The sequence below is a fragment of the Rhinolophus hipposideros genome (assembly GCF_964194185.1).
Source record: "Rhinolophus hipposideros genome assembly, chromosome: 9".
Lineage (NCBI taxonomy): Eukaryota > Metazoa > Chordata > Mammalia > Chiroptera > Rhinolophidae > Rhinolophus > Rhinolophus hipposideros.
Window position 1 is genome coordinate 89899238 of NC_138055.1, and position 26905 is coordinate 89926142.

The 26905-nt window shown below is 36.7% G+C and overlaps 1 protein-coding gene across 7 annotated transcripts in view; it reads left to right on the plus strand.

The window, feature by feature from the left end:
- Positions 1-26905, plus strand: part of ERC1 (ELKS/RAB6-interacting/CAST family member 1) — a 483911-nt gene that overhangs the window by 261876 nt on the left and 195130 nt on the right. For all 7 annotated transcript variants that reach the window (XM_081060693.1, XM_081060695.1, XM_081060696.1 and 4 more), the window contains one exon: positions 19377-19537. In XM_081060693.1, the coding sequence (XP_080916819.1) occupies positions 19377-19537 (161 nt within the window). The remainder of the gene's footprint in view (positions 1-19376; positions 19538-26905) is intronic.

Below are 26905 nucleotides of genomic sequence, written 5' to 3' on the forward strand. Positions count from 1 at the left end.
TAAGTGTTCATGGGTCCTTTTCAGAAGAATGAGGAAAGGTTTGCATTTATTAAACTACATGTTCCCTCTGTTCGATGCAGTGTCTTCATCTTCACCTTATTCTCTTGTCTGGATAAATCCTCCTTCTCCTTCCATAACCCTTCTCTGACCTTCCAAGGCCAACTTGTATGTCTCTCCATGGTTTTTATCAGCATCCTGTGCTACCGTTTTTCCCCAAAAATAAGACCTAGCCGGACCATCAGCTCTAATGCATCTTTTGGAGCAAACATTAATATAAGACCTGGTATTATATTATATTATACATATTATATTATATTTATATTATGTTATGTTATATTATATTATATTAATTATATTAACCCAGGCTTATATTATAGTAAAATAAGACCATGTCTTATATTAATTTTTGCTCCAAAAGACGCATTAGAGCTGATTGTTCGGCTAGGTCTCGTTTTCGGAAAAACACGGTATTTGTCTTTCAACGCTGTGTTATTACTTGTCTATTGTCGGTTACTTTGCCTGTCTCCTCAAATAGAATGTAAGCTCCTTGAGGACAGGGGCTGTGTCTTGTTTACTGTTATATCCTTAACACCTACCATCATGTCTGGTATATAGTAGCATTCAGTGAATGACACTGAGGTGTCACTGCTCATGTCCCTTCAGGGGGCAGACTGCCATTTCATATCATTCTTGTCTTTCACCATTTCATATTTGTAGCTCCTTTCTCTCACCAGGAGAAGCCTGGTTCCCAACAAGATCAATATATTTACTCTTGCTCAGTTCCACAATAAACATAAACTTGCTTCAGAATTACCACATCAATACCACTTTTAACAATAACCCTACTATCCTATTAAGTCAAACTTAAGTTTTCTTTGCAATTCTGTTGGTCCTTTTGTTTCCCGACTGAGGGTAGTGAAAGTACTGTAGCTAAAATTTACTTGGATTCTTTTCCATTTTTCTTTAATATGGTTGTTACTCATTTGACATACAGTTATTTGTTTCCATTTATTTCCAACTTTGAAGTAAAAAAAAAAATCTTTGTTGATTTATTTAACCTGTGGCACTTTAATTATAATGTGTCCCGGTGTGGGCCTATTTGGGTTCATCTTGTTTGGGACTTGCTGTGCTTCCTGACTGGATATCTGTTTCCTTCACCAGGTGGGTGAAGGTTTCAGCCATTGTTTCTTTTACTAGATTTTCTGTCCCTTTCTCCCTCTCTTTTTCTTCTGGAACCCCCATGATTTGAATGTTGGTAGGCTTGATGTCCCTTAGATCCTTTAAACTATCCTCATTTTTTAAATTCTTTTTCCTTTCTGTTCTGTTTGGGTGGTTTCCACTCCTTGTCTTCCAGCTCACTCACTGCTTCTGCATCAGCTCGTCTGCTGATTCCCTCTAGTGTATCTTTCATTTCAGTTATTGTATTCTTCACTTCTGACTGATTCTTCGTTATGGTTTTTATCTCTATGGTGAAGTTCTCACTGACTTCATCTCTTCTCCGGAGTTCATTGGGCATCCTTAGAACAGTGTTTTGAGCTCTGATAGATTGCTTGTCTGATTCATTTAATTATTTTTCTGGTTTTTGTCCTGGTCTTTCATTTGGAACATATTTCTCTGTCTCCTCCTTTTGGGGGTCTCTCTGTGTTTGTTTCTGTGAATTAGGTGAAATGGCAATCTTTCCCGGTCGTGAAGGAGTGACTGTGTAGGCTAGGTATCTTTGGTGGGCCAACTAGAGCTGGAGCGTGCATGGGCTGCCGAGTGTATGCGGATGTGCAAGCCTCACTGAGGCCCGGAGCTTCACTGGCAGGGGCAGGCCGAGGGAAGTCGCCGGGGACAAGCTGCACCAGGACTGCCTCAGCGGGCCAGCTGGAGCTGGAGGCGGAACGGGTGTGGGCTGCAGGGAATCCAGGGGGTAAGTTGAAGCGGGCACGGTCTCCAGCAAGGCCTAGGGAAAGCCACACCTGGGTAGTAGAAGCTGTAGTCGGGTGGGCGTGAAGCTGAGAAGAGTTCTGGGGACAAGTCATGCTGGCTGGTAGCTGGAGCTGGAGTCGGCCGCGGGGAGACAGCCTGGAGCTGTGGATGGGGCGGATGAGGGAGTCCCAGGGACAAGCAGCAGAACTGCTGTGAGCCGGGGCACACTGGGACGGCCTTGGCCTTTGGAGAGAGCACCTGGTCAACCTCCTGCCCTTGCGATGCGGTGGGGTGGGGGGAGGGGAGGGCCACAGTGGCACTCTCCAGTGCTGGAGAGCGTTCCCGCAACTTCCCTCCTGCTTGACAGATGCTCTAGGGATAGTACATGGATTTCCCTCCTCAACAGCCTAGGTGTCCTTTAAACCATTGTTTTTTCCGCTCTGCCCAGGGCAGGTGAGTCCTCTCGGGCCCTTCTGGGTCTCTCCTGGCTACGGGCAGTGTGTTGGGCTGGGGTGCTCAAGGTGCCCTGTCTCTGGCTCTCCTACCCTGTTCTGTGTGGTCTTGCTCTTATGTGTTGTGCAGAGCTGTTCAGTTAGCCGTCACTTCTCTTTAGTGCTTGATTGTAAAGCATGGTAACCAGGACGGAAAAATGAAATGTACAGATCACCATTATCCTTGACCTGTCCTTCAGTGGGGAATAAAGGACTTACTGTCTCATAGGATGAATTTACAATACTCTAGCCCCGATCTTGTTAATATTTCAGCTAGTGAGAGCGTGCTAAAAGTCTATGTAGCACCGAAGTCTTCAACTCTGAAATAACTGTAAGACGTGTTCATAAAAATATGTAAAATTTTAAAACCTGCTGTGGAATAGACATAAAGTGTGGTCAAATTAGTATGAAAATCTTTTTGATCCTACTTTATTTTCTTCCAGTATGACTAATAATTCTGATCATTATTGGTAGATTGGACACTAGGTTTTTCAAGATTTGTCTCGTCTCTCCCTGACTTAAAAAATAGATCTATAATGTTATTAAGAGTGTTTCATTTTATATAATGATGTAATGGGCTACCTTTATAGAATTTTTTTTTTAAGTATCTTAAATCCTTTTCTTTACTTATCCTTGAAGTCTTAAACTGATTTCTGTGTCAATAGTGATGGGGATTTTTGAAGTGAGTCGCTAAGCAGTCTAATATAAACTTACAAATATAAACATATAAACATAAGCCTTACAAATATAAACATGTTTTCTCAGAACTGTATAGAATCATTTAGTCTTATAAAAAAAAACTCCAGTTATAAGTTATAAAAAAAACTTATAAAAAAAAAAAAACTCCAGTTGTAAGTTAGCAATATAAACTGTGCTGTTAAAGTAGTTTACTGATTTCTGCAGAAGTCATCTTTTTTCGTCAATGCAAAGATTAAAACTACTGTTGTTCAAAGGTATTTCATTTTAAAAAGTAAGATGTTATTATGTAACGTTTTGTTGATAAACATAATGGAAAGTACATTTTTAATGTTCCAGGGATCCGAGGAGATGTGACAGTTACATTCGCAATCATTTTCTATTTGCCATTGTGTGATCATTTCAGTATTTAAATCAAGCTCTGTCAAGAGGAACCTAGTACGTTTCATCGTAGGCTCTTGCTCTAATGTCAGTGAGTTTGAATCTCCTTTGTTATGGTGACTGGTTATGAAATCAGTCACTTGACAGACCCTGAAGTGTGACTGCTGGAAATACGTCATGTCTGCCTTCATGGTGACAGCTGGCTACAAAACAAACCCCACCAGAGCCATTCTGCAATTGACAAGGGACTTCAAAGGCCAACAGGGCTGCCACTTCAAAGCGAATTCTGCCATCTCTGGCTTGTTGAAAGAAGTTAAATGGCTGTACCCTGCCATCGCAGAAATCTCCATGTTTAGACTTCTTCTTTTGATCTGAGAAAGATGTATGAAATAGGCTTTAAGCGAAAGGAATGATACAGTCAGTAGTAATGGCAACCCAATATTATTCCGCATTTCCATCCACTTATTAATGGAAATTACTCAAATATGGTCATATCACAGCAAGTCTAAAAAACTCAAATGTCTTATAGAATAAATGTTCAAAAGAAGAGTTGAAACTCTGTATTAGCGTTATAATAAGCACCTTCAAAATGTGGAATACGTCAGATGGTGGATAAAATGAAACTATCTATGTTTTTAAAACTCTCCTTCAATTTCTCCTTGTAATTCTTACCCCCTTTAGTATAATCAGATTCTGAGTGCTGACAATAAGAATGGGAGACAACTGAAATCTGTAATCTCAAGGCTGATTTGCATTGTTGAACCTGACATTTCTCTATTTCTAGTAACTGTAGCTAAGATTTTAAACTACTTGTATTATTTAAAATCTTGTTTCATTCTGTTATGCTGGACACAACTGTGAAATAATTATCTCATCTCTGTAGTAGAAAAACAAAAACAAATAAGATGTTAGAGTTTTAATAAAAGATCAAAATACTAACAAGCATCTTCAAGAATAACAAGGAAAAGGCAGCTGTGAATTCTTTTCGAAGACTGATAGCCCTAAAAGACATCTCTTTGATGGAGCATCTTTGGTATTCTTCAAAAAGGAAACAGAAAACTTTATAAAAATATGGCAGTAAAAATGCAGAGATTTTATATGTTATATGAAATGAGAGTGAGGATTAGCTGGAACTTAAAATTATTATAACTCAATGGCATGCCCTTTTCTGAATTACAGGTTTTCTTTCTCATTCTGTATATTATAGAAGAATAAGAATAAGGCTAAGAATCCTTTGATTCCTTTGCCCTGATTTTCTATTTTCTTATTTCTTAAAGATGTTTCCTTACATAAAAGAAAGTTGACCTGGCGGAAGCTCTTAGCCACTACAACTCCCTCTATTACTTTGCCAGATGGGGTCAGTAGACAACAGCTAAAGAAATTCTGAAGGAAAACTGAAGCCCCCCAGGAAATAACCTCATGCGATTATATAACCACAAAAATCTGTCTTTACAGGAGTAGTTCGTAACAGTAGTTTTTAAAACAATGCATTTGTGTTTGTCCTTTTTGTTATAGTTTCTTCCTCTTGAAAATTTTTTGCTAAAATAGTTCATGATTATATTGTCCCAGAAATTTAGGAAATAATTTATGTCTGTGAATTTTGGCTTCATATTTTCTTTTCATTCAACAAAGGGATCACATCTATGTTTTCAAAAGTTATAATCAAATGAAAAAATTAACTGCAGTGGAAAAGAAATAAAGCCTTGGCACTAAAATTGAACCACAGAGATGAGTGCCAGAGTCTGTAGATACTAGTTTTCAAAGTAGACATGTTTATATACTTCTGTCTAAACTGAATAACCACTAGTGCACTGGGAAGCACTCTTGGAATCTATGTGGCAGATCTCTAACAGATGATATTTAGTTTGCTTGTAATGAGTTCTTGGGGTGTTTGGCCCTTATTCTGTTATCTCCTACTGAGAAGTTTGATAAACCAAGTTATTGACGATAGAGGCAGTCATCCAAGATATGGCTGAAGGTGAAGTCATGAGAACCAGATGGCTTCCCACTGATTTTTATATGCAGTTTATGTTCTTCTTGGCTGCACCTTTCTGGATGTTTTCAATGAAACATATTTTCCTAGAGAAATATGCACAGCAGGATTTACTCTACACAACAGACAGTTTTTGTGTGTGGCACGTCTTAAGCTCTGTTTTGGCACTCACTTGTCCCTTCCTCTTATCTCCACTCTCTTTAATGAATAAAGAGGCAATAAGGGTTAGTGTAAAGTGCATTCAACCAGAAGTTAAGTGATGTGGATTCTATTTTCTCTTCTGTTTACTAGTGTGATTTAGGGTTTAAGTCCTGTGTTCTTTCTAAGCCTTTGTAGCCTCATCTGTGTGGAGTAAATTATCATCCCCAAGTATTTTGGTGGCCGATAAAGGCAGTATACAAATGTTAAGCCTTATTATTATGGCCATAGGAATCTTGCGCTCGCACGTATGTGTACAGACACACACACTCACATGATACTTATGAGTTCTGTCTTGGTATCCTTGGATTGCAGACATTTAATTCCACCGTTTTACTTTTCTTCTTTGGCTAATAGTAAACTTTTGATGAGTTCAGATAACTTTCATTTGCCCGTATTCTGTTTGTAACCATTTTCCAGGGGTTATATTGAAATAATATTTTCTCTACAAAAGCCTATCTCTAATTAATGAATTCTGTTTACTTCTAGGTGACTGATTTATTTTTCATAAATGCAAATGAGGATAAAATTTTCAGTTAAAATGGCAGTAAACTTTTATTTTAATTGTTGAAAAGTTAAGGAAACAGTATGAAGTATTTTATTCAAATTCTGCATATGATCTTCAAAAAAGGGCTCAAGATGTAAATGTTCTGTTCGCTGTTGGTGAGTTTATACTATTGGAGGGTATTACTGTTTTCTGTGACAAAATGGAATTGATGTTTACTTCATGTGAAATGACCAAATAATTTCAACTAAGAAGGAAATTTCTCTCAAGACCTGGACAGCTTCTATAGCCATCCTAGCACGTACTTTGTCCTGTTAGCATGACTTCGCAACAATGCAGAAACAAATTTCTTTTCAGAAAAGAGCTTACCAGAACTTGAGTTCAGGGACAGTCTTGTCCTTCCATCTCTATTTGTATTTCTTTTCCTGAATTACTCATTTGTCACAAACCCTAAAGAAATATAAAGAGGTCTCAGACCCAGATGCAGCAGAGTGTAAAATGACGGTTGCCACATCATCGCTACTGCTGCTGAGAAAGAAAATGGGATGTTATTTAGATTATTTCTGTCCTTTCTTCCAGGAGTTAGAGAGGAACCATGGAGAGTTTATGTGGACCCAGGAAATAATTAATTTCTCTTTTACTTGATTCTGGTACAGCCTATTTGTTGCTGAAATAAGCAAATTATAGGAGACATTGATCAAATAAGAATCTTCTGAAAAAATTTGTTTGTAGTGCTTTAATTCAGATTTTTAGTTGTGATGCTATTTTACAAAAAAAAATAAATAGAATTTACAGTGAGCTAAACATTGGCCCTTCTTACAGCCTCTTTCCAGCATCAGTGACACGTGATGATGAGAGTCAGAGCAGCAAGGGACACTCGCTTTGCTTTCAAAGTGTAAACACACATTTTATTGATGTCTGATTGTTCAGGCTCCACCTAGGAATGATGAATGCTTATTACAGGATTTATCTACCCATGCTCTCTCAGTTGATTTAAAAAGAAAAGGAAAATTGAGATGTCTTGAAAAAGAAGCATTTCTTTCAAATTGTCGTGTTTCCACTCTTTTAAAATTTCTCTTCAGTTGAAGATTTGTTACCACAACGTAATATTACTGGAAACTTAAAGGCAGTTGCCAGTGAAGGAATACAGCCAATCACTGTGAATTTACCTCAGCTGCAAGCCAGTCTTCACTGCATGGATACTTAACAAACCTCATACTTTTACAGAACTACCGGCATTGTTCAGTGTCCTGTGGGAACATCAGCCATATTTTGGTGGTAAAAACATTTTGTAAATTCCTCACCCATGGAGCACTCTACTTATTTAAAGTGTCGTTTGTGGATTTTATTCCTTCTCATAAACCTTTGGCAATATTGACTTATTGCAGAAATGCAATAATATGTAAAAGTCATGAAATCTAGTGATTCCCAACGTTGAATTGTGGAAATATGGTGTAGTGTTTTCTTTTTCAGTGCTGTATCTGTGACTCCTACTCATATTTGGGTCCTTCGTAAAATCAGGACCAAGAGATAGCAATAGTACCTGAAATTCCTAAGTTTAATATACTGCTGAATGCAGAGGTATCTCAGGAATCATTCAGAATATTTTATTTTCAATACATAGAATAGAAAATTATCAATACTATTATATAAGTCATATGCATTTAAATGGGACTAAAAGAAAAATTTTAAAATCTTATTTTGGTAGCAGCTGATTGATTTTGAAGTTATGGTACAATGGCACCATTGCCACCCTCTTCAGAGAACCTACTGGAATTAATTTTACTGTGCCTCTTATCCTGGATTTCATCAGCTGTCCAAAAAATAAGCCCCCTGTCATCTGTGCTCTGCTGCACTGTCGTTCTATATTATTCAGTACTCTTGCCTTCACCCAGCTCTCCAGTTCTTCTTATCCCTTTTATATCTATCTCCCTACTAAGTCACCAAATTTCACAAATCTTCATTCATTCATTAACAAACAGTCATGGAGTATCTGCTTTGTGCCAGGCCCTGGCATATACATTCTTAATTTCCTTCTTAAACCATCTTTTCTTGCTTGAGGTATTTCTCTGCCCTGGAAACTCCCAATAACCCTTTCTGATGACCAGTAAGTGTTTATTATGAGCCTTAGAGTTTGAGGTAGGACTCTCATCCTTGTTTCCTGTTACACTTTTAGGCCGTTCGCTATTCCATCACATTCTTATAAGCAGCCTTGCTTCTTCAAGGCTCATGTAGCATTGAAGCTATATGTAGCTTCAATGAAGCTACATTGAAGCTAACTGTAGCATTGAAGCTTTTCATTGACTTTTGTTATCTCACTAACTTCAGAATCTACATTAATAACCCGTTCGTTACTTTGTCTTTTCAGTTTCTTGACCATTGGTGTTTGCCTCCATTGACTCTTTATTCCAGATCCGGTATTCTAGACTTTGGTAATCTAGCCTGCCTCCAGTGTCACTCATTAAGCACCCTCCTCTCTGATCACAATTTCCTGTCATTTTGGCTTTCTGTTCAAGTAGTCCCACGACAACTACATTTCTACATTATTTGAACTTGTCTCTTTTCTTGTATCCAATCCATTAGCACTGTCTTTGCTTACGTCTTTATTCATGTTAGATTCCTTGGTCCATCGTTTCAGTAATTCTGATTTTAACATTCTCAATCTTCTTGCTCCTCTGTTTAGTCAGATCGCTTCGGTACCTTCCTGTTGTTGTGGGGATAAAAGCCAAAGTCCCCTCCACGGCTTGCAAGATCCTTCTCCATCTGACCCCTGCCCACCCCTCCTACCATATTTGCACCCTTCATCCCCTTATTCTCAGGTTTTGCGATAATCTTCTCCTGTAGGTATGTGCTTTCCCACTTCAGGGCTACTGTACATGCTGGACTCAGAAGCTGGAATCCCCTCTTCCTCCCATTGGCTCCTGGACTTTCTTGCGGAAACTTTCTCTAGGCCCCGAAAACATACACCACGGCTTCATGCTGTTTATTCTCATGGCATCCTGTAACTTCTAGCATAACACTTTCCAAAATATATAATTACATACTTAGGAATTTCATTTTTTAATCGCTATATCTTTCTATGGACTCTTAAGCTCAAGAGTGCTAGGGAAACATGTCTGTTTTGTTTTCTATTATGCTTTCAGTGCCTACACATATGACCATGTATATGGTAGGAAATGAATATTTTGGAGGGGTGGGAGAGAAAGGAAGGATAGAAAGATGCAAAAGTGGGCATGGGAACACTCTCCAGAGTGACTCTTTAGATACAGTTGTGGAAAACTGTTTTAGGACGTTTTGAACACTGATAACATTGTAGCAAGTGGCATTAACTGTAAATATTAGGTTGGTGCAAAAGTAATGCGGTTTAAAAGGTTAAAAATAATTGCAAAAACCACAATTACTTTTGCACCAACCTAATACAATGGAGTCTGACTGCCTAGATTGGAATCCTAGCTCAGCTTCCTTCAATACGGCCCTTAAGCTCTAAAGCTGTTTCCTTTTCTGTAAAAATGAGGTGATAATAATGCCTAGTACCTTGTAGCATCATTGTGAGGATTTAGAGTGCTTCAAAGTATTCCTGTAATACAAGTTGCTATTAGTATTATTATTGCAATACCTATAGCTGTTCCATATTCATAAAGTACTATACTGTTGGAATATATCTTATCAAAGAATTACCATGCCTTAGCCAAAAGAACATATGGGGAAAAAGATTTCTAGTGTAAACACTACACTATTTCTAGTGTAAAGCTCTGTTAGGAATTCTGTAAATGCCAGTTCTCATTAGTAGTGATTGTTAGATACCTTAAGGAGTTTGTTAGAGGGGAGGAAGGGAGAGAGAGAGAGAGAGAGAGAGAGAGAGAGAGAGAGAGAGAGAGAGGGAGAACATTCTCACCAATACTTCAGAAATGCTTCTCAACTCAAGAGCTTTGTAACCTTTTTTAAAATCATAATTGTAAAACAGAGTAGGTCTTAATCTGCAATTTCTTGAAATCAAGAAATAGTGGACTTCTCAAATGAAAATCTGACTTACATGATGAATTCTTAACATCTGGATAATTTTCTTTTTGTCCCACTGTCTTTTCTCCCCAATTGTTTTTTTCCCTCCCCCGTGGAGACTTTTGCCTTTTACTTTCCCAAGAAACTATAACAAGATTTTCCATAAGCATCTTGGAAACTACAAAAAGTATTTCTCTCTCAGTTGTGGAATAGAAGAAGGTGGGAAACTTGAAGAGGCAGTCTCTGCCAGCACCTAAAGCACCCAACTGCTGTGCTTTCTTAAGGAAAATGGGTCTGTGGTAAAGTCATAATTTGTTCCCTTCTTATTTTGAATAAAAGTTTATTAGCTTGTGATTTAAGCAAACCATCTGGTCCTGCGGGTGCTGCACACTGTCAAACCCTGTGCGTTCTCCTTAATACGTTACTGGAGGCAGTTAAGTTACATACTTGAATCCCAGCTCTGGCCTGGGTTTTTTACGTCTTAAAACATATGCTTTTGAAAATTGTACTATGACCTGGAGCGCATTTTTAAATTGTGGAGAATTGCTTCATTGTTTAGTGTGGTATATATCTCTTCTTTTTCTCTACTCAGCTTTCATTACTCAGTGACTGTACCCCAAACTATACAACTGCTGGTGGTAGGCATGTGATGAAATAGATATCCAAACAGAGATAGTGGAATGTGTTCTCCAGGATTGTGAAAACACAACAGGAAGTGTGAAGTATTTCAATTTGGCCTTGAAACTCTTTCCCTGTCTTGGAGCCAGAGCGCCAATCAGATATTTGGTTGGAAATCCTCATTTATGGTACCATTCTTGCCTTAAATACGTGCTTTCAAACCTTTTTGGATTATGTATGATCTGAGGTAGAAATACCTTGAGGGCCTGGTACTCAAATAGATGGGGAAATTAAGCAATCTTTAAGAAAATTACATTTTACTAGCAGGCAAAATTCTGTAAGTGAAATATTGGAATGAAAAGTAAAATGTGACCATAAACATGGCAGACCAAACAGATGCTGGGAAAATAGCTTCAGAGGAATAACTGAAGGTGGTCAATAAAATATTCATTCATAAGTTGGCAAGAAAGTACGACATTCTCATGTCAGGGGATGAATAGACAGGGAATTTAAAGATAAATACTTGATAAGCTGTTGAACTTGAACACCTGTTTTTGTGTATTGGCAACCCAAAAGAAAAGGTCCATGGCAGCCCAAGGTAGAGAATCTAATAGACCTTCCCCCTCTCCTCAAAGAAGTATTCACAGTGCCCAAAATTGGTCCTTGGAAAACACTAAGAAAGTTGACTGGCCTTTGGTGAGACTAAAAGAGAAAAAGAAAGAAGGCACGGTGAATAATTCTGGGAATGATACAGGGCTTATAGCTACAAGTCCTGCAGATATTCAGAAAATACAAATGTCTTTGCCAGTACATTAGAAAATTTAGACTAAATGAATAAATGCCAAGAAAAAATGGAACTTAGTAAAACTAGCTAAGTATGAAAAAAGATAACCTGAAAAAAAACTGAGTCAGTAATAAATTTTTTCCCCCCAAACTTCAAGCCCAGGGAGTTATACTGGTGATTTCTAATAAATATACAAGGAGCAAATAATTTCGATCTTACAGAAACAGTTCCAGAAAATAAATGAAAAAAAGAGGGCACAAGTAATCACCAACATATTTTGTAAGGCCAGTATAACTTGATTTCAAAACCTGACAAAGTTAATACAGGAAAGGGGAAGTTTAGGCCTGTCTCAACCATAAACATAAATGTAAAATTCCTAAACAAAATATTGCCAATCAAGAATTAATGTATGTGAATAGAAAAATAGGCTTCTAATTATAAGAAGTTTAGTTGTCTCAAGAGTTTAAGATTGGTATCACTAGAAAACTAATTATTGTGGTCTAAAAGATGATAGGAAAAAGTCATGATCATCTCAAGAAATGCAGAAAATTTATATTAATTTATAATTTAAAATATTCTTAATTAGCTAACAATAGAAGGGAGTTTCCTTAACCTAATAAAGGACTTACTTTTGGAAAAAACTTTTAAGCATTCCTTTTAAGATCAGGAATAGAACAGAATGCATGGTGTCATTATTCTAGAAATAAATATAAAGATTGGAAGGAAAGAGAAGACTATCATTCAGCTATGACATGGTTGTCTACATAGTAAATAAAAAATGTGTACATAAAAGCATTTCAAAAGACTGCTAGATACAGTATCAATATACAGAAACCAGTTGCATTTCTATAAACTGTATCAGAATTTTTTTAAAAGATACTATTTACTATAACATTTAAAAAGCATATAAAGTATCAAAGAATATATATCATCAAAATGTTTAAGATTTTTATGGGGAAAATTATAAAACTTTTTGAAAGATATTGAAATCCTAAGTATACCTCTTTCATGAACTGTTCTAGAACAGACCCTGGAACACGGGTAAACTCAAATGTTTTTTGTAGAAATTCAAGAATAGCTAAAGTGCTCTTGAAAGCAGGAGACTATTAGATATCAAGCCTTATAAAGCGATAATAATTAGGACAATGTGGTTTTGGTGCAGCAATAGGCAAACCAGCAGACCATAATAGAAAGCACAGAAATGTACTTGATGAATGTCAAAGATGAAGATAGAATGGATTTTCAATAAATAGTATTGAGACTGGAAAATCCCAGTGGGGAAAATGAAATTGTGTCGCTACCTCACACCATACATAAAAATCAATTCTAGGTCACTTAAAGACTAAATGTGAAATACAGTCCTTTAAAACTCTTGGAAAGCTTCTCAGTCAGGTATTGTATTACAAATAATCACAAAATAACAGTAGCCAGTTGTGATGGTTAATTTTATGTGTCCACTTGACTGGGCCACACTGGTGCCCAGATATATCTGGTCATACTGTTCTGTAGAATAGAGTCTGGTGTTTCTGTAAAGATGTTTCCAGATGAGATTAATGTTTTAAGGCAATAGACTTGAGTAAAGCAGACTGCCCTTCCACATGTGGGGCGCTCTCATCCTGTACGGCGCAGGCCTTCCAGCCAGTTGAAGGCCTGAGTAGAACAAAAAGGAGTCCCCTTTCCTGAGTAAGAGTAAATCCTGCCTGATGGTGTTCCAGTGGGGCACCAGCTTTTGCCCGCCTCTGGGCTGCAACTGAAACATTGGCTCTTCCTGGGTCTGGAGCTGGCCAGCTTTTGCGCTGGGTTCCACCATCAGCTTTCTCGGGTCTCCAGCTTGCCGGCTCACTCTGCAGATCTCGGCACTTGTCAGCCGTAATCACATGAGCCAATTCCCTATTAAAAATATATTTTATGGTATGTATTATAGATCATATATATGTTATAGGTTAATTAATGTATTGTAATTCATCATGTTAATCAGTGTAACATTACTGTATTTCATTTATAAGGGAAACAATCAGCAGGACACATTGAACATAGTGTGCGTGTGTGTTTGCATATACATACACATGTACTTTATTCAGTATATGTCCTCTTGCTTCTGTTCTCTGGAGCACCTTTATTGACACAAATAATCATAAACATTTATTTCTCAGTCACGTAGATTGGAGGGTTAGCACAGTTGGCTGGGCTTTAGTTGCTGACTCGCTACGCTCCACATGGCTTAGTCTGGGACCCACCTGAGAGGCAGCAGCGACTCAGTTGTTTTCTTGGCAGTGGTGGAAATGCAACCTAATCACACACATTGCAAGCCTCATCGTGTGTCTGGTCTGCTATGTAATATCCCATTGCCCAAAGCAAGTCACGCAGCGAAGCCAAAATGTAGGGTCAAAGAAATGCACGCTGCCCATCAGGAGGCCATGGCAGTGATGTGGATATACTGTTACTGTAGAGAAATGAGTAGTTGGGACCGCTAATTCAGTCTATGACTGAACACAGTGTAAAAGGGAGAATGGCATATGGCCTTGGATATAGGAAAGGATTTCTTAAACGATGGGAAACTCACAAATCCTAAAATAGGTACTTAATACATTTGATTATATTAGTTTAACATATTTCTGATCAACAAAATACATCAGATTGAACGGAACACATAAGCCACAAACTGGGAGAAGAGATTCGCTACACCTACAATTGATGAAAGGTTGGTATCTAGAACATGTGTTCATTTCTATGTTTAAAACTCCTCCCAGTCAACAAGAATAAGAAAAACAAGCTCAAGGTGGGTGAGGTACAGAGATTTCTCTAACCATTTCAAGGAAGAAGCAGCACAGATGGTCCCTAAGCAAATGAAACATATTTAGCTTCACTGATATTGTTGAAATGATAAAAATTTGGGAAAAGATTGAGAAATTTATAATGAAAAAATTAGGCTCTTGCCATCTAAACCCACTAATCAGTGCTATTATTGAAAGTGAGACACCACTGTGTGTCTCTTTAGGTGATATTACCTGAAGTACACAGCCTTACAGATGGAGTATTGTTGTCAAAAAGACAAAATATCAAACCTGAATCTAACGAAGTCTTTAGATACACCTTTCGTTTATAGGAAACACGAGAACAAGAGGAACAGCATAAATAGCACCACGAGAAAACTTTTTTAAAAAATCAAGTGAATCCAAATTGTGGGATTTTTGTATACGACAAGTGACACATTTTTGTCAAGAAGTTAATAGCATAGGAAATTTAAAATGTGAAGGAATAGGGCAGTTTCCCAGACATCTTTCGTTCAAAAGAATATTCTTTCCTCACTGAACTACTTTGACTTTTCTCAAAAATCAGCTGACCATAAAAGTTAGTGTTGATTTCAGACTTGCAATTCGTTTCTATTGATCTCTTTGTCGTCCTTATGTCAGTACCACCCTGAAGCTTTGCAGTAAGTTTAGAAGTCTAGAAGTATGAGTCCTGCGACTTTATTATCCTTTTTCAAGAATACTTTTGTTATTCTGGCTCCTTTTCATTTTCATGTGAATTTTATGATCAGCTTCTCAATTTCTCCTGCAAAAAAAAATTTAAAAAGGTACTAGAGTTTTTATAGGGATCACATTGAGTCTGTAGCTCAATTTGGGGAGTATCCCATCTTAACAATATTAAAGTCGTTCGATGCATGAATTTGATGTCTTTCCATTTATATAAGTCTTTAATTTCTGCCAACAATCTTCTGTAATTTCCAGTCTATGTGTCTTGCATTTCTTTTGTTAAATTTATACCTAGGTATTTTCTTCTTTTTAGTGCTATTTTAAATGGAGTTGTTTTCTTAATTTCCTTTTTGGATTATTCATTGCTTGTTATGGATGGATAAACAGTTGATTTTTGTGTGACGATCTTCTATCTTGCATCCTTGTATACTTGTTTATTATAATTTTGGGTGGATTTTTTAGGGTTTTTGTCTATATAAGATCATGTCATCTTCAACTAGAGAAAGTTTTGAGTTCCTTTCCAATGTAGATGCCTTTTAATCTTTTGCGTGGCCTAATTTTCATGGGTGGCTGTTATCTCTAGTACAATATTAAATAGAAGTGATGAGAACAAACATCCTGGTCTTGTTCTTGGTCCTGATCTTAGAGGGAAACCATTCAGTCTTTCATCATTAAAGATTATGTTAGCTGTGGGGTTTTCACAGATGCCCTCTATCAGATTGAAGTTCTCCTCTGTCTCTAGTTAGTTTTTACCATGACAGTTTGTTGAAAATTGTCAAGTGCTTTTCTGCATTTATTGAAGTGATCATGTGGTTATTGTGCTATTGTTCTATTACTGTGGTTTATTACATTTATTTTTATATGTTAAACTAACTTTGAATTGTGAGGGTAAGTTCCAGTTTTTATGTCTTGCTAAGTTTGGTTTTCTAGTATTTTTTGCATCCTTATCCTTAAAGGATATTCCTCTTTCTTTTTTTCTTTTTTATGATGTGTTTTTCTGGTTTTGTTATCATGGTCTCTGTGTCACGATCCCTATTTGCCATGATCCTTGTTTCTGTTTTCTGGCATAAGATATACAAAGTTCATCGTCTTTTGTACATTTCTTGGTCCAAATCTGAAATCAGCCACTCATTTAGTGGGAAACCGTAATCTGTATGCTATAGCACTCAATACTGTTGGTTGTCATTGCTCTTAGCTCCTGCGTGATTATGCTCATGGTTCTGTAATATACACATATATAGGTGTTTTGCTCTTTGTTCTGGAATATGCACATATCGTGGACTTTTTTTATATGCATAAAAAAACATAATGTTGGATGAAAGAAGAATGAAGATTCCACTTATACAATGTTCATAAATTGATAAAACTAAGCAGTGATGTATTTCATAATATATTCATCAGATACAAAAATAAAGAAATGCAAGGGAATAAGTAACACAAATTAAGAAGGGTAATTACCTATCACAGGGTGACTTGGCGGATACATTTGGATAACTGACTTACAAAGGTGGTGAGTAAATAGATGTATGTTTTGCTCTTGGTTTTGGAATGTGTATACCTCCTTTATGAAATTTAAAGTTGGTTATGTGCAATATAAAGTCGTGTTAAATTATATTTCGTATAATTTATAAGTACTCTTTAAATAACTTCTGATCTTTTGCCAAATAGGCCAAAAGTACCTCCTGTCATGACTGTTGCACTCCTTCTATTTATAGTGTGGGTCAGTTGGATATCCACATTCATAAAAATGAATTTTGATCATTATAGCGTATTCAAAAATCAGTTGCCTCTATATTGTAGATCTGCTGTGGAACGTGTAATCAATAAATGATTTAGAAGTAAAAATAGAAGAGTATCTTCATGATCTTGAGGTAGACAACATTTTCTTTAGTGTACAAAAAGCTCTGAACATAAAGGGAAAAGGTAGTTAAACTCCATTAAAATTAAAAACTTCTATTTATGAAAAGTGCCTTCAGTAAATTTCACTGGCTTTACCAAGTGGAATACCATGCAGTTAGGAAAATTGCAGAAATATGATTATACCTAACAACATGGATGAATCTCACAGACATAGCAATGAGTGAAAAAAAAACCTGTACTTAAAACGATATACTGTGTGATTTCATTTGTATGAAGTTAAATAAGCAAAACTAACCTGGAGTGTAAGAATAATAGTTACTCTTTACCTGGAAAGGGCGTATAAGGGAGGTTTCTGGGATACCAGTAATGTTCTGTGTATTACTCTGTGTGCTGATTGCATAAGTGTATTCATTTTGAGAAAATTCTTCAAGTTGTACATTTATTATTTGTGTATTTTTCTGTACTTATGTTGTATGTCAATAAAACTTTACCAAAAAGTTTAGATGTTGAGTATGTATACAGTGGGCTTCCTTTTGTGTAGAAGAAGGAGGAAGAGGCTATTTATACATGCTTGCTTATGTACGAGTATGGACAAAATATCCCTCCAACTTACATAAAAAACTAATACCGTGACTAACCTGGGATAGTGAAAAACAGGATGGGAGGGAGATGTTTTGAGTTATGTTTAAAATAAGTTCATAAAAGATGGACCCACTCCATACTTTATTAGAGCTTCTGTAAACAATGTCACCCATTCCTGATGTTGTGTCATAAGAACATACTTCGGAGTATCATTTCAATTCAGTTTGCGATAAGATTTTACATGAATTAAATGGATAAAATGGAATCATCTTTATCGGCAGTTTTCCAAAGGGCAGACAGTGACACATGTTTATGTAAAGCTTGCATATATGTGAATGCATATCCGAGGAGATCTGCCTAATAATAGATATTTTCACAGCCGCTGGGACTGAGAACATTAAGCCGCTGAGAACATTAAGTTGATCATTCTGAAAAGATTCACAAAGGAAAGTCATTCAGGTGCCCAAAGCCATTAAAATGGATGTGTTTTCGCTGTTACCAATCAACATAGAGATGTTGATTCAGTATGAGACAGTGACATCCAGGTGTCTGTTAATGCCTGAGTTGTCACACTGCAGTGTTGACTCCAGGCTGCTCTCAGGTTTAGATTCACACAAATGGCTCTTATGTAGGAGTCAGTGCATGGCAAATCCCATAGCTCTACCTACACTCACCTCTGCCTCTGAAAACGTTTATTGCCACCAAAATTATTTCTTGGCAAGCAGCAACCTGACATAAACTCTGGTGTAGTTAGATGGTTGATTTATCTGGTTGAGGTCAGTTTTTGGAAAACATATTTTTTGCTTCTGAATTAAAATGAACATGTTTATTTAAATAATTTGATTTGGGACCACCCAGAGTAAGTAGAAATGATTGTAAAGTATATTTCTTGCTCTTCGTTTCATGTGTTTTAGAATTTTGTCTCTTCTTTATCTGGTTATGTATACAGAGGGTGCCAAAAAAATGTATACACATTTTCAGAAAGGAAAAAACTTAAAATTGTAATACTCAATATATACCAATAACAAAAGATGAATACAAGTCACGTTTGACTTCTGCAATTACAAGAGGGGCTCAGAGTGGTTACCATCAGCGTCCACTTGTATACCGGAGGTGCCAAAAAAATGTATACACAAGACTTGCATTCATCTTTTGTTATTGGTATACATTGATATTACAATTTTAATACAGTTTTTTTTTCTTTCTTAAAATGTGTATACATTTTTTTTGCTCTCTAGTGCAGGCATGTGCTCTCTCGCTCTCTCTCTCTCTCTGTATATATATATTTTATTTTTCTTTCTACCTTCCTTGAAAAAACTCTGCCTACCTGCCTTTACAGCAAGAAATTATCTGATGAATTCTAGCTGTTTCTTTAAAAAGAAATTCTTTTTAATGGTGTAAACAGAAAAATGATTTGTGTTTTTACTAAATCTGTTATTAGTCAAGTTTGTCTCTTATCTCCTAAAATCCTTCCATAAGTATTTATTATGATTTTGTTCTTTGTATTTTTATCTGTGTTATATTGTTATTTCCATGGAAATTTCTGTACCTTTCCAAATAAATTCCTTAAAAGGGATTGTCTATGGCAAAGGAAGACTTCTTAAACTCATATGTCCTTGTGTTTATCAAAAAGTAAATGAAGTTCTTTCTGACATAAACTGAAAATAATTACAGTGGAGGGATGATCAGAGATTTATTTCTTTATTTGCTATATCTTCTTGACATACATGTCTGATTCAGAAAGATTACAGAATTTTGGTTGTGCGTGTGTGTGTGTGTTGTGTGTGTTCAATTTTGTGGACCCAGGAGTTGTCCACTGTCCAGTCCTCTGACTTTAATTTATCAAGATGCTCACTTTTTCTCTTTTCCCTATTTATTACAGGTGGAGGAGTTACTGATGGCCATGGAGAAAGTAAAGCAGGAACTAGAGTCCATGAAAGCAAAGCTGTCCTCTACTCAGCAATCTCTGGCAGAAAAGGAAACTCATTTGACCAATCTTCGGGCAGAGAGAAGGAAACACTTAGAGGAAGTTCTGGAGATGAAGTAAGTGTTTTATCTTACTCTTCACACATGTGCGTGGTAGAAGCACTATTCCTCAGCGCTTTTGTTTCCAGCCCTGTTTATACCCCGACACATTCAGCCTGCTCATTTTAATGCTCACTTTTATTTCTTACTCCCTAAAACAAATTTGGAACAAATCCTGGTCAAATAGAATTATTTTGACTCCTCTTCTTTGAATTTTAAAGTTTTCTAGAGTGTATGTATTTGTATCCAATTGTATCTCTGAAATTTCTGAAACCTTTTGGAAAGTTTAAGCAAATTGTTGAGCTTATTGAGAGATAACTGTTGGTACTGAGGTTATCTGATGGCTAGGCAATTTTTGTAAATATTTTTTATTGTAAACATTTCCAAAGGTGCACAAAGGTAGAGACAATAATATAATGAACCCCCATATGCCTAGCCCCATATTTAACAATTAACATTTTGCCATAAATGCCAGTCAATTTTTACAAAACTTTTATAAAATGATGGCTTCCTGACATAATAATCTGTGGTGAAGCATGTATACATCTGCTTGTATACAATAGATGCTTCTTTTCCTTCTTTGTGACTTTGGAAAGTTCTGGTTTCCTTCTCTTCGGAATAAGTACATCTTTTTTGAAGGTCCAGTAGTATCATCTACTTTATTGTTACCAACCTTACGGCTACCTAATTGTACTACTCTCATTCTACTGAGACCAGTCTTGTCCTGGAAACCCTCAGTTACCTGTACCTCAACAGTTACCTGTATTTTTTTGTTTCTCTTCTGCATCAGAGAATGCTTCCTACCTCTGACAGATTTTAAGCACTCGTCCTTCCTCTGCAGTCTTTTTTTTTAATTCTTTTTTTTCAATTGGGGAAGGGGAACAGGACTTTATTGGGGAACAGTGTGTACTTCCAGGACTTTTTCCAAGTCAAGTTGTTGTCCTTTCAGTCTTAGTTGTGGAGGGCGCGGCTCAGCTCCAGGTCCAGTTGCCATTGTTAGTTGCAGGGGGCACAGCCCACCATCCCTTGCAGGAGTTGAACCTGCAACCTTGTGGTTGAGAGCCCGTGCTCCAACCAACTGAGCCATCCTGGAGCTCAGCGACCGTTCAGCTCAAGGTGCCGTGTTCAATCTTAGTTGCAGGGGGCGGAGCCCACCATGCCTTGCGGGACAAATTGAACTGGCAACCTTGTGGTTGAGAGCCCACTGGCCCATGTGGGAATCGAACCGGCAGCCTTCAGCTTTAGGAGCATGGAGCTTCAACCACCTGAGCCACTGGGCCAGCCCGTTCCTCTGCAGTCTTCCTCTGCTAATTTTCTCTCAGTAATCCTTGCTCCCTTTCTGTTGGTTCCTTCTTCTCTGCATAAATCTGCAGTCTCAGCCCAGCTAGCACTTTCTGCTAATAGTATTACCTCTTATTTTCTGCTACTTTGAGCTATCAGTAAATGTGACTACTAGCACTGTAGAACCACAGAGGATCTTGCCATGATAACCTTGGTATGGATTTTCATGGGACATGACTATTGTGATGTCATGATAGCAACCTAGGAAATGAGGAAGCTCATGTTGAGGTGTTACCTGCACTTGAGCATTATTAGGTCACAGTGCAAGGTTAAGAGACTGTAACCTTTCAGAGAAGAATACAGATGATGCGTCCCTGGAAATGATGAATATTTGAAGCCAGAAATAGATTGATATGCTGGGGGATTACGGAGAGGTTAGGGTTCTGAGTAACATCATGAGAAAAACGTTTGCAAATATGTTTTTTAGGAGCAAGTTAGTGAAAGAGGTGTAAGACAAGTGTTTTGTCACTGGTGGTAAAATTCAAAGCTTGAAATTTTGGAGATGAAATAGCAGAGAAAACTCTTGGGTGTTAATAAAGAGTAAAATATTTTGCTTTCAAGAGGTCTGGGAACCATTCCTAGAACATGGTAAAAGGTAAGAAAAGAAAAGAAAAAGAAAAAGAAAATTAAGAAAAGAAAAGAAAAGAAAAAGAAAAGAAAATTAAGTCAGGGCTTAAAGTAATTAAGAAAATGTAAGAAGGATGGATATAATTTGGAGGGGAGAAAAGGTATCATATGTGATTCTCCTAAGCAGAAGCACTACCTGCTGAGACAACAATATATAAGTTTTGTTTTGTTTTCTCTATGTACCAATATCTTGACTTGTCAGCTCTTTCCCACTCAGTTCAAATGTCTAGATATAGCAAAATAATAGTGTATTTGTATATGAATTTTCCTTTATTATTAGGACTTTGAAAAGAAATAAAGTAGTTTTTTTAAAGAATGCTTGACTCTAAATCATGAAAAGGGAATAGTGTGTCATTTTTTTTCATGCCACTGTTGTTTCCTTTGCCAACCTGGGTTGGAGATTACACGCCTGAAAAATTTTGTGATTGGCAAAACTCGTTTGGGTAAGATCACAGTAAGGCATGGGATAAGTAATAAAGAATATAGAGAAATTTATATAAGTGGTACGGAAATTTAAAAAGCAAACATTAAATAAAAGTCCCAGAAATAAAATGTAAAAAGCTGACTGGCAGAGGACTTACGTCTTAAATCACCTTCTTCAGTTGCTTAGGATATGTTACTGTGGCATCATGATGGTCTTACATCAGATTTTCCATACATTTTGTGTCATTCAGATTTACCAACTTGAAGTTTTAAAGTCGTCCTTGGCTTTAATGTGCATTTAAATTTCCTCTTGTTGTTGTCTTTCATTTTCAATCTTAGTGGAATGGTTGTTTAATACCTTCCTTTCAATAATTATCTCAGCACTTTGGGCCTAATCCTCTATCCAAATACTCCTTGAGAGAGTGGTGGTTCTTAATCCATCATCTCTGTTTACACTGCCCTGTGGACCAACCCACGGAGTTCTACCAAGCGTGGGAGCAGCCGTGATACAGTTCTTTTTATCTAAACAGTGAATTGAAACCCCTGTAATTTTTTTAATGTAGATTTTTAAAGTTTGGCATACAAATATAAAGTAATGATTCATAAATCCTCGGTTGAAAACTGTACAATTAACTTAAGTGTAATCATACACAAAACACTACCAGGGATGTAATTGTGGGTTCTGATACAGTGAACTTTCGATCCCTTTTTACTGTGTAGCTGACGGGGAATAGACATTCTTCTGCTGTATTTGGGACTGACTCCTCTCCATCTGTTGAACCAGTTGTGCTAATCATGTGTCCAGGGTTGGGGATGTCCCCCTTTCTACAACTTCGCTCAGAATTCACTTCATTCTGTTGGCAAGTTGTAAGTTTACTCCCTCCAAGTAGTTCTGCGTGATATCTGTCTCTAATTACTTATAGCAACTAGCAGGAACGTACTTCTCGGAATAAAAGAGGCTGAGTCTGAATCCTGACTCTGCCTCTTATCAACTCTATGACTTCACAAGTTGTTTAACCTCTCTATGCCTCAGTCTCCTCATTTCTAAAATGGCAATAATAAGTGTTACTGCTTCATAGAGTTTTCATGACAATAAAATAAGAAATTATTAACATACAGAACTGAGAACAGTGCCTGGCACAGGAAGCACTTAATAGTGGGTATTATTTGCTTGTAGAAGTATTTTCTGATGATGATTTGTAAGAAAACAAAATTATTTAAGCAAAAATTGAAAGGAGAAGGGCAGTATCCTACCTGTGGCTACTGCAGTGATAATCAGACCCTTCACTCCGCAATCATGGCAGGACCCACTATACTTTCAGTGTTTGCATTGTTTAATTATTGGTCATTGAACACGTCAAAGGACTTGTGCATTGTGCAGAAGAGACCGAAACATGCATGTATGTGATTCTGAGTCTAGAAGAAGAAGTCCTTCCCAAAGAAAAGGCAGTTCGCCCATTTGTACAGAAAGTTCTTTAACAAAGAACTAGAATAATCTCGTTTTCCAGAATAATCCTGACCGAGGCAAACCAAAAGGAATGACCTGATAGTTCTTTTCCATATCTAGCATTTATGATTGTAATTTTTAAGCATCTGTTACAGATAAATGGTGGCCATGAGTTTGGGGAGATGAGAAACTGTAGCCTGTCAGTGATTCAATAGAAACATCTGAGTTGGATAGCTAGCCCTGAAGAGAAGGAATATTTTTATTGGCAGTTCCCACACGGGTTCTTCTTTTCCTTATGCTGTGGTTTTGTTAGCCGTTCTTTTTTATTATTATTATTCCACTTTGATGTTCGCCCCTTTCCATAAGAAAGAAAGGATGAATGGGAAAAAGGGGAAAATAACAAATAACAACTCTAATAACCACAATAAATTTCAAGTATCAGTTCAGATCATGAGCTTCCCTGCTAAGATTTCTAGAAGAGCTGACTCATTTTCCATTGCCCTGAATTCAAACTCCTGCTGCAGTCTCAAGCTAGGTTGGCATTACAAATAAAGCTTAAAAGACTAATTTTTCGTTTTGAGGAAAATTTTATTCAAACTATGAATTTGATACCCTAAGAACTGGTTTGTTAGGAGAAGTGGTGGAAGAAAGAGCTCATTAGTTTCTTTGAGAATCTAGAGCTGTTTGGTATGTAGCATCCCATTAGTAAAGTTGGCAGAAAAAGCCAAACCTCTCTGAGCTAACTTATGTCCTCTTAAGATGCCTTTTGACTAAAGAAAGCTCTCACTTCCCACAAACAAAAATTAAATTTTCATGTGTACCTAAAAAGGGTCCAATAATATAATCTGAATTCTGGTATTTATAAAATGCTTGCCTGTTAAGAGAGAAAAAAGGAATAGAGTTAGAACTAAGAAAGCTATAGAAAATGGTTACTGGAAAAAGTGTAGGTGATCAATCTATTATACCTTAAATAATTAAAACAAGAGTGTATTTTAAATTATTTTATCTCCTGATATCCTGCAATATTTCATATTTAAATTTATTGAAGAGTTGCTGGCATTAAAAATAAAAATCCCATTTGGGGATTTATGACAGTTTTCCAAATTAACCACAAAATTGAAAATAGTTATGGAAGTTATAGTCTAGTAACAAAATAATATTTGTAAAGCCACACTTATTTATACTTCCACCAAATGCCTTTATTTGAGTCATTAGACATATGATCAAGGACTTTGAGTTTTGGGAACATTTTTCATAGTGGCCTAAAATACTGAGATTTAAATATTCTGTAGGAAATCACATAAATTAATATAAAAATGCCCTACACTTTAATTGAAAAAAAAAAAACCAAACTATGTTGTACAGAATAGCTATAAAGAACACTGGTGGGAGAGTCCTAATTAAAATTATAAAGCAAACTTTGTATTATCTATAACTAACTGTCCCTTGGGACTTTCTCTCTAGTCTTGGTTAGCTCTTTAATTCTGCCTCCTATTTTTCTCCTGATACTCAACTCGCTAATGCTACCCACCTCACAGAATGTGTGATCGTGACTGTTCCTAACATCTTTCCTCCTTAGAACGAAAAGTTTAGTTGGAACTCTGAGTTACTGTAGGACAATGGTGGAAATGGCTTTATTAAGTATAATAGTTCTGAGACTAGTTCCTTGCCTCTTCCTGCTCCTAAACTTTGACCATGATCTCAGCGTCTCACTAGATGAGGCATGTGTATTGCAAATTCTTCTGTTTTCTTGTAACCTGAACTGGAATCAGTCACAAATAATCCTAAATATTCCTTGCCTTTCTCCTCCCTTAAAGCCTAAGTCCATTCTACCTCTTTGCCATTTAGCGTCAGATGTAACTCCCAAACAGAAGAAACCGCATTCGTTAAAAAATTTTGCTCCTTAATGCTCTTTTCATGTAAAAAGGCTCAAATGGCTGGAGTAATCCTTAAGTAGCAAATAAAGAACTAAGCTTTTCCAATAAAGGCCCCAAAGTACCTCTCTTTTCCAGTTTTTATCATTCTTTCTTTCTATCAATATGTGGTTTGTGTACAAGAAAGCTCTCACCTATGCGGGGTTGAAATTAAGAATATAGGTTATTTTCTTTCTCCCAAAGGGGAAAGGAGTGGGATTGTTGACCTGCTTCTTACTTATCTTTTCATTTTCTCGTCTACTAGAGGTGTAGGGTCAACCCTAGTCCCTTCTGTTAAATATATATAAGTCAGTTAAAAGGTTAACTCTTGCAGGTAAGTAACCTAATGCCTTAACCTTATTGCAATACCCATTATAAGAAAATCTGTTATCTAACTATCCTAGTATGAGAGGTGTTTGGACTTTGGGATTTTTTTTTTCCTTAATTTTTTCCTTTTAGGAACTTTCTTTTCAGTGTTGCTCAGAGAATATCATGTAGGTAGGTAACTCATTCTGTCAATGGGTAAAACTTCCCTCAAGCTTTGGATATAGACAATAGTAATCCATTAATTTAATCATAAGCTTTTTCTATGAGGAGATCTTGAGTAAAAGAATATTATAAGACACACTTTTTAGCAAAGAATGTGTTTAAATTTGCACCAATTTTCTTACCTATAAAACGGAAAAATGATACTTAGAGCCACCTTATCAGGTTGCTGTGAGGATCAAGTAATATAAAGTAATGAAAACATTTGAAATCAGTAAAGGTAAATGTTTGTAAAACCTGATACAGCTGAAAATCCAATTTGCACTTTTCAGGTCTGCAGTTTTTTCATTCTGAAATAAAAGCGTTTTCAAAGTCCATTGATTCTGTAATTATAAACACTGTGAGTAAATCAGAAAAGTAACATATATCAACAAAATACTGAGAAAAACTTGGGGTCAGGTATCCCTGAATTCTTGGCTGAGGACTAAGCTGCACATTCACTGGATGAGAGTACCCAAGGCTTAGCAGGGATTGGCTGATATGGGAATGAAAGTGGCGTTGTGATACTAGAGATAGACCAATGCTGGGGAATTTGGATTTCCAACTCAGTCAGAGTAGCAAAGTCCTTGTTAAAACTTCAGACATCTCACTGAGATTACAGAACAGCTAGGTTTTAGATATAGGGATCATGACATACAATAAAGCGTACTGTGGACCTAGCATAACAAAACTTAAAGCTCCAAGAAAGTCTACAGAGGTGATAGAATTTTAGATGGAGGATGATAGATAGAGGATGAGTCCCACCAAGATAGAGAGGTCTGGAAAATATCCTAAGTTTTCAAAAGATTACCCTGACACAGGATAAATCCAAAGCCTACACAAGTTCAAGAAAAATCACTGTTAAGTGATTTATCTACTAGACTAAAAATCATTGGTCTTTAGAAGAAAATAACAGAATCCAGAGTCTTTGCAATGTATCATCTACAGTATCCTATGTTGCATTTTAACAAATTGCCAGACATGCAAAAAGTAGTAACATGACCCATAGTGAAGAAAAGCATGCGGTCGAAATCAACTCAGAGAAATACGTTAAGTCGCTCTCATAAATATGCATAAAAGACTTAAAGGAAAATGTCATGTTGATGAAAG